Below are 8,608 nucleotides of genomic sequence, written 5' to 3'. Positions count from 1 at the left end.
CCCGCATTCCTGGAATAATCTGGCGGGCAGTAACGCGCATGTAATTATTACCCCTATCGTCAGGTATGCAGAAGGCCAGCCTGCCCCCCGTTTCCTTCAGATCTCGTCTGCCCATGAATTCCAACCTTTGGTGGGTCCGTAGAAAAGGACCCCCGTAAATTAGCCCTCATTATTTACATCTTACTCCACTAGCAGGGTTGAGATTGTGAACCATGATGAGTCCTCGCTCACTTCAGGCGAGCTGGCAGTTAGTGCCCACTATGCCTAGCAGGCTGGGGCATTTAGCCGGGACAGGGGCTGAGGAAAAAAAAAAAAAGCAAAACCCTATAAAAAACCCAAGAAACAGCAGATGTTTACTCAGAACAGTGACCCGGGAGGTATTACTGCCCAGGCTGGCCCCTAGGCTGGGGGGAAGCGACTTATCCATTTGGTGGAGTGATGTATGAGTTAAATCGCTTTCACACAAGGTTATTATTGGACTAAAAGCAAACTGTCTGCCGGGGTTCCAGGAATGTGCGTGTGACGTGTCACCGATATAATAAGAGCTTTCTCTGTGCAAACCGCCAGCCCTTCCCGCACGGCTCGGCCCTTCGGGGATCCAGAGTCCCAATGCTCTTATCCTCTATTGGCGGCATCTCTCTATACAATGTTTTTGGCCCCCGGAGCCCGATCTCCGGTCAGAGATGTGTCTTGTGGGTGGAGGTCGAATTGGTGTTTAAAGACACATAACAGCCCCCGTGCAGCACCGACATACATCACGGGGCCGATGGACCCCAGCTCCTGGGTGTGTAAAGGGATCAGTAATGGCGTTGAATTGCCCGCATCTCAGTCGTCGTCACGCTGCCCGTGCGCGTCGAGGAACAAACATTTCTTAGCTTTGTTAATTGAAATCCGCGTAACGGAGGGTTTTCGGCTGGCGCGTGCGTAACCCAGCTGCCGGTCCCGCCGTCTGCCATTGTAGTGCCGGACAGGTTGCGGTGACCTTGAAAGGCGCTTCATACACTTTGTCCTGATGCCGAATAAGGAACATTACAATGCGATTTGTGTAATACGTTTAATGAGCGCCCCCGGGCTGGGACCTTTAGCGCAACATTTTACACGGTGACATTTTACACTGCGACCTCTTCTGGGAATGACGCGGGGTAAGTGGCCCGGGGAGGGTAATAAAGCCACAGGTACCGGGCACTTGGGATGATCTCCAGGAAGGGCCGTGCTCGTTTGAAACAGGTTCTCAGAAGGTTTATTTTGGAGAACTACGTCTAGGGGTGAAGTGCATCGTTGTAAGCTCCTGTGCCCAGAGCCTCCTCACCTGTTGTTTCTGTCGTCTCGTTATGTTACGTGTTACTTGTCCCGTCTACCCTTTGTACAGCGCTGTGGAATCTGATGGCGCTATATTAAACAATAAATAATAATGGCACAAATAATAGGAGGCCTCTAGGATTTGAAAACAAAGGGTTAATTACCCAGAGGCAGTCTGTCCAGCGCTGCCGCTCGTGGGTTACATTGGGCATTTCTTAGACCCTCAACATCTGGAAAGGAGAAAGGAGCCGCGGGTCCCAGTCTGTGCCTTCCGCACGTGGCCTTGTAAGGTTCTAAAAGTGTTTTGCGATGTCATTTGTTCCAGTGATACCTTTCCTCAAATATCCATGATGTCATACACGGCATCAAAGACAGGAATTCAGCCTGAAGCCAGCTGGCAGACAGAACAGGCGGCCGGCGGCTCGGAAGAGGACTAAACCTTTTCCAGAGACCCAAAGTGAGAGTCACGCGTGGCCCGGGACGTCTCACCGTTCATGTAACGGCACAAAGTAAAATCCGGAAGCGTTTGGTGGGATTCTGGGCCGCGGGATGCAGGTTTTGCCGGTTAGCTGGTTAGCAGGAGGTGGCAGCGTGAGGCACGCGATGCTGTTACGTGGCTTGTGAGGAGGGTTCATACGGCCTGTGTGTCCCGGAGCCTCTGGAGGGGATCACGGCATCAGATGCCTGTATTTCTGGGGTATTTCTGGAGGGACTAAATCTAGCAGTGTTTCTATTAGTTTAAGGCATTGGGGACTCTTCACTACAAGTTGTGCGGATTGTGAAGCATTAGTGACGCTCTGTGTGGCTGTTATACAGGTTAGGGCTTGATGGGCTTCCTTACTGCGAGTTAGAGCTCCGGCGTTCCCTTTCACACAGTTAATTAAGGGATTATTGGTAATGAGGCTCCTCCATCCCTTTAAATGTAAGAGCGCGCATGCTGCTGCGGGACGCGGCTTTGTGCAGAGGGACTTTGTGTTAGCTCTTGTGACTCACGCCGGAGGATTGCGGCTTTCCTGACACAGGTAAACTCACACCTAGTGAGATCACCTGCCGTGAGAATAATGCGTGGGGGCGAAGGGCTTCACCGGAGGTTCACATTTCAAAGGAATGCAACATCCTTCAAATCAAAGGGACCCAACCCCGGGGCAGATCCTATAAATAGACTTATCAGTACCGTAATGCGTGTTCTGGGGTCACCGATCCACCGATGGGTGCCCCTCACCACGTCTCGTGCGGATCCCTCAGTACTGCAGACCGTGCCGCGGGCAGAGATCGCCGCGTGGTGGCAGAGGTTTATGACCGTAACGTTCGCTTTTATCCCTTGGATTATTTCAGCTTCCAGGGGTAAAAAAAATCTGCCCAGCTGCCCCTAATTTGGTATAATAAATAATAAAGGCAAATCCCCAACGAACTTTCTCGTAACCAGCGTTCCCATCCGCAGCCGCCCCAGACATCCTCCTGCTTTATAACCGGCCGCCTCGTCCAGACACTCGGCCCATAATGACCCTGCGCAAGAACGCAAGAACATCTGTACCTGTCTCCAATTGTGTCCAGCCAATGGGAGGCGGACTTCCTTCTCTGCTTATCTGCTATTGGCTACTCGGATTTCTGATCCACCTGCCTGTTACCTGTGACTGCGAGGTAGCCGGTGGAACGGATCTGGCGGTATTGCCGGTGGAACGGATCTGGCGGTATTGCCGGTGGAGCGGATCTGGCGGTATTGCCGGTGGAGCCGCATGTGTCTGATTGGAGAATAGAGAAGCATTTTCTGTCCCGGCCTCGTTGTTTAAGCCGTTTAACATGCCGCAGTCGTGAGTTCACTTTCCCCGAGGCAGCATTGCCCGTCTGATACATGCCACGGTGCTGAACTCACCTGTGTACACATTCCAAGGCGACACTCACAGGGCTGACACAACCCTGACACAATCCTCCTTTACGGCTTCACAAACCCTTTATGGCCGTGGCTTTAGGGCATTATCTCCTAAAGGAAAGCACTTGCCTAAATGCGGACGCTATGCGTTCCTTACAGGTGATTTGAAAGGGTCCAGGGTGGATCACTTAGGGATCTTTGGCACTTTACACAAGAATGTTTTCTGTTTGCCCTGCACAGGGCATTAAACGTGGCATTTCTGCCCCTCTGTTTAGCTGCACGTGGCCAGGGCAGGGACAGCGCCACCAGCAGGCAGACAGGCTAAGCACCCGTATGATCCAGTTTAGTCTGTATCTACTTAGAAAAGGCAGAGTTGACCCAGTTTGCCTGCCCTGGGGCAACTCTAGCAGGCAGAAAAGGGCAGATAACACCTGCCACGTACACGACTGAAAGAGAGGGACTGAACACGGAGGTCGCAGCATTAAGGAGAATGTGATCCCCGGACGGGCGTGCAGATGGCGTGCGATGTAATAAATGATTAATAAGCGGCTGCCGGCGCAGAGTGTATGTCGGTCTCTTGCTCCGGTTTATAGAAGCCGGAAATCACATTATTATTTTGGCCTGAAGGGTCCTTGTAACCAACAGGAAGACGTGCTTAGAAATAAGGATTAGTAAACAACGAGGCAGCTGCTCAGCGGAGGTGGGACGCGAGAATGGAAAATGCTGGCTGAAATGCGACCTCACGGTGACTCTGCACTCCAAGACACACGAATCCTTATACAGGACACACGAATCCTTATACAGGACACACGAATCCTTATACAGGACACACGAATCCTTATACAGGACACGAGAAGCCATCTTTATTCCTCAATAGATTCAAATCCAGTGGAAACCAGTGAGTGGTGATGGAGAGGGGGCTGTGGGGTACGCGTATTCCTCTGTGTTGGACACCAAATTAGCGGGTTCTGACCCCATTGTGCAATGAGATAAAGGAGGGGGCAGGAATGGTGACACCGACACATTTAAAGTGGGCTGTCAGGGATACATAACACTGTGCCTGTACAGACCTGAACCGGCATAATTGGGGTCCCTGACCCACCAAGCAGAGCGGATTCCTTGTAATCTTTATCAAGTGTCACCAGCTCCCGCATCCTAATATCTCTACCCACCCTTGGAGGGGCACACAGCATCCGTACATCTCATCACCGGTACCAGCTGGCACCATTTCTTTTAGTAAATATAGCCGAGGTATCCGAAGAGCTTGCACTTAGCACTCAGTCGCAGTAAATGGACTTTATTGACATAAAACCCAGAGAATGAGATAAAACTTGAGAAATTCCTGTGATCCCTGTCACGGGGTACAAGCCTTTGCCACGGGGCAGAATGCCGCGCTCCGTAATAGTTTGTTCACCAAAATCTCTTAATAACGTTCCCAGTCCCAGAAATTCCATGGCTGTAGACGGCAGCGCCCTGTGTGCTGTCTGGGTACAGAGTGAACGCATGGAGCCCCTGCCCATAGACACCTGCCCCTGGGTGCCTGCTAATTCTGCTATAAACCAACCAGCAGCGAGCGCAGGGCATGCCCTCACCCGGCCCGAAATAACCAAGACCTTCTCTCTTTCCAAGAAACTGAAACAATAATATGATTCCTGTTGGAACAAGCGCCATGTTCATAATTAACTCAATAACCCGGATGCCCTGCCTGGTGCCAGCATTAGTAGCTTTATTATATAACTGGTACTGGTCCATACTGGTACTGGTCCATAGGCCCCCTCTCTCTAAGGGTCCAGGCAGTTTGTGAGTTTAGAGTTAATGTGCCGATCACTTCTGGAAGTTAAGGAGGTTGTTTTCTTTCCTTCTTTGTTTTCTGTAAAAACAGTGTAATTTGGATGATATCTCGGCACAGTTTGTTCCCCGCTATCTCTGACTAATATTGGGAGTAAAATGAATTCAGATTAAGGAGTTACCGGCATCTCGGATTGCATGGCTTTTTACCGAAAAAATATAAGAAGATGCCGGCTACCATAAATCTTTTGTCACGTGAAGGTTGGAAAAATAATCAGAGATAAACCAAAAAGCAGAGCTTCCTGAGCGGTGGCAGAGATCGGCGCGTGGCATACACCGGGAATACACCGGGAGTGTCCGAACACGTCACCGCAGCCGGTCGTAACATATAATGCAGATCCCAGGGGACAGTAGAGGATATTGTCACACCTGTCGTAAAGCAGTCAGCATAGGGAGCTTTGGGGTAAGGGGCGGTGCCAGATACCATGTGATCACTTTCAATGGGGAGCTCGGGGGTGGGTAATGGTAACCTTTTGGGGGTTTGCTGGTTGAGATTGTTGGTTGTAATCAGCTACTGGCACAGAAGGGGATTCTGGAGGAGCTATGGGATGGCTTGGCTTAGAACGAGAGCTCATCCATTCAGACTCGAAGAAAGTATTTTTTACCAAAAGCAGTGAAAGGGGTTCTTCACGGTAAGGGCAGTAAAGATGTGGAATCTGCTTCCCCACAGAGACAGCGCTATCAGATCCAATAGATGGCTTTATGGACTGGGGATTTTTTTAGCACGGAATATTCAACTGGGAGTGGAGGCACCTTCTGGTTGGGGGCAGGTAAAGCCAAGTGCCCCCATCGGCCCCTTGCCCCCCCTCCCCGAGTAATTAATATATGCACTGGCACACATACTTAGACACACATTCGCATGCTAACAAACATGCAAATTTACACACACACATACTTACACATACACACTCTAACACACACACTCGTGCTAACATACTGTACATACATACATACTCCCTACTTAACTCCCTTTCCTCGCTCAATCATTCCCTTTACCTCCTTGGCGCTTTCCCTGTCCGCAGTGTTTCCGGGGGTCGCATTTCACGAGTTCCTGGCTCTGCAGGTGGGCCGCTCCAAGTAGGCCGTTGTTGATCCGGTGAGAAATAAGAGGCAATTTTGGAGTCAGGAAGGAATTTTTCTCCTTCAGTATGGTTTTTTTTTTCCTCTTCGGGTTCCTCATGGACTTGGGTTTTTTTAAAACCCTTTTTAAAAACCTTAAATACTGTTACTAAGAGGAAATTGATTTTTTGGGGGATGACGCTGTTATAAGTCTTGACATTTTTACGAGGTTTTGGAATTAACGCGTTTTACCCGTAATTCTTCGCCGTGTCGAGCGGACCTCATCCTTTTCATGGGGAAATATTTTGTATTTATATGAGAAATTCTTTTTGTGTTTGTTGAGGAGGGGCAGCTCATTATCGTAACTCGTATGACCTCTCAGGCAGGTGCGATGCTACGTGAAGCCCCATCACACCTTTTGTATTATTGGGATCCAGCTCCGCTCACAGTGACTCTTTATGTGACCCGGTGGCGGGGGGCGTGTCTGGTACCAATCAGCCTCTGATGTCACTTTATAAATGAACAGAGCTCTGTGCCGGCATTTACTGACGCGCTAATAACACCAGCCTCACTGATTACCCCCATTAACGATGGGAGACCCGTAACTCGTGGCAACCGGTGTGTGTAACGTTTTAGATCAGCATCATTAGTGCAGACCTTCTTATTATTACTTATCATATAGAAAGATGGCTGCCCATACACAGCATCCGGCCCCTTTAGCAAGCCCGCTGGGTCAGCATCCTTTTAATTATTTCACAATCTTTCGCCACATCATGGAATGAATGTTACAGCCGCTCGTTACACTTTCCAGTAACAAGTGCCGATGTTCTATAGAACGTCAAAAGGAGAAGCTTATTGAGCCGGAAACGCGTTTCGCCATCATACCGGAGCTATTGTGAAAATGGCGTTAATGGAAAGGCCCTCAGCCAACGGGTCCTGCCCTTTGTAAGAATGTTTTTTTGTGACGGGTTCATTGGCGTTTCAGGGATAAATCTGAAACCGGCCGGTCAGGGACCCCCCATTACCCTGATATTCAGAAAAATCCTAGAGACAAGATGCGTATTAAATAATTTATTAATCAAAATATTTAAATTCATAATATTATTCATCAAAATATTTAAATACATATCACATAAATAATAATAAATAGACAGCCGTCCGCTGATTAAATAGGACTTCACAGCGACATCTTAGTGACGTTAGAGTGCACGGTGGGTGACCCGCTGGTGAGCCCCCAATACACAGTCTGGTAGCCCAGCTTGATCATAGAGAGATCTTCGTTGAATTAGCGTCCGTCTCCGGTATAAATAAATATTAAGTCTTCCTTAGAAATAAATACCTCCTCCGTATAGTGTCTGTATGTTAGTTAATGAGCGTTCAGTCTCTGTATAGGATCTATGAAGCAGCAGAGTCCTGTGGGGGCCCCTGTAGTGTGCAGCATCAGGCTGTTGAGGCAGATCCTGGCCATGGGCCCTTGTGGTGTGCAGCATCAGGGGCAGATCCTGGCCATGGGCCCCAGTAGTGTGCAGCATCAGGGGCAGATCCTGGCCATGGGCCCCAGTAGTGTGCAGCATCAGGCTGTTGGGGCAGATCCTGGCCATGGGCCCCTGTAGTATGCAGCATCAGGCTGTTGGGGCAGTTCCTGGCCACGGGCCCTTGTAGTATGCATCAGGCAGTTGAGAACAGATCCTGGGGCCCCTGTTCTCAGCGCTGCTGGTAGAGCCACCGGAGGGTAATCTGGAGGGGGGCGCAGGTCATGTTCAGCAGAGGTGGGAGCTGGAGGGGCCCCGGAGCATCGATCAGAAGTAGGCTCTGGCTGGTGGGGAGCACTGGCCCCTGGCTCGCCGGAATCCCGTCCTCCACTGCCTCCTCGCAGAAGATTTGCACCAGCAGGACAAGGCACAGCAGGTAGAGGCAGCGTAAGGCCCAGTCCGGGGAGGGAACCGGCAGGTAGCGTCGGGACTGGGCAGGGTACAGCACTCTGCGGGGCCGGCGGGATCTACTGGATGCGGGGATCCTGCGAGGGGCCACAGGCTTCCTCTCCACATCGAAGGTAAATACCTCGGGCTGGCAGCTGCGGAGAGCCCGCTGGGGGGCTAGTGTGAAGCGGGACTCTTGGCACATAATAGTTACACGGCGGAGCGCTAATAGCGGAATGATACAAGGCCGGGTGGCACCGCGTTATATAGGCAGCAGCACACACCTTCTCCCGGGGCAGCCAATCCGCGACAGGAGGCGGTGCCAAGCGTGAGCAGTGCACAGATTGGAGGACGCCCTGTGGGTGACACAGTTATATTAGAGGTCTGACCCCCCCCGCTCATGGAACTCAGACAGGGATCTATGTCTCCCACCTCACGCAGGGGGGCTGTAATGGATCTGTCCCCCCCTCACGCAGGGGGGCTGTCAAGGATCTGTGTTCCCCTCACACAAGGGCTGTCAGGAATCTGTCCCTCCACACACGGGGATCTGTCCCCCCCTCACACAGGGATTTGTTTCCCTCACACAGGGGGGCTGTCAAAGATCTGTCCCCAC

At 50.9% G+C, this 8,608-nt stretch overlaps 1 protein-coding gene across 1 annotated transcript; it reads right to left on the bottom strand.

Annotated features, from left to right (window-relative positions):
* Positions 1-7,473: 7,473 nt before the first annotated feature.
* IER3 (immediate early response 3) lies at positions 7,474-8,218 on the bottom strand. Its single transcript, XM_053472350.1, has one exon. It carries the CDS (start codon positions 8,198-8,200, stop codon positions 7,781-7,783), a length of 420 nt encoding a protein of 139 aa, XP_053328325.1. The 5' UTR covers positions 8,201-8,218; the 3' UTR covers positions 7,474-7,780.
* Between the last annotated feature and the right edge of the window lie 390 nt (positions 8,219-8,608).

This window comes from Spea bombifrons, chromosome 8 (assembly GCF_027358695.1).
Source record: "Spea bombifrons isolate aSpeBom1 chromosome 8, aSpeBom1.2.pri, whole genome shotgun sequence".
Classification (NCBI taxonomy): Eukaryota; Metazoa; Chordata; class Amphibia; order Anura; family Pelobatidae; genus Spea; species Spea bombifrons.
This window is presented reverse-complemented; position numbering and strand designations above follow the sequence as displayed.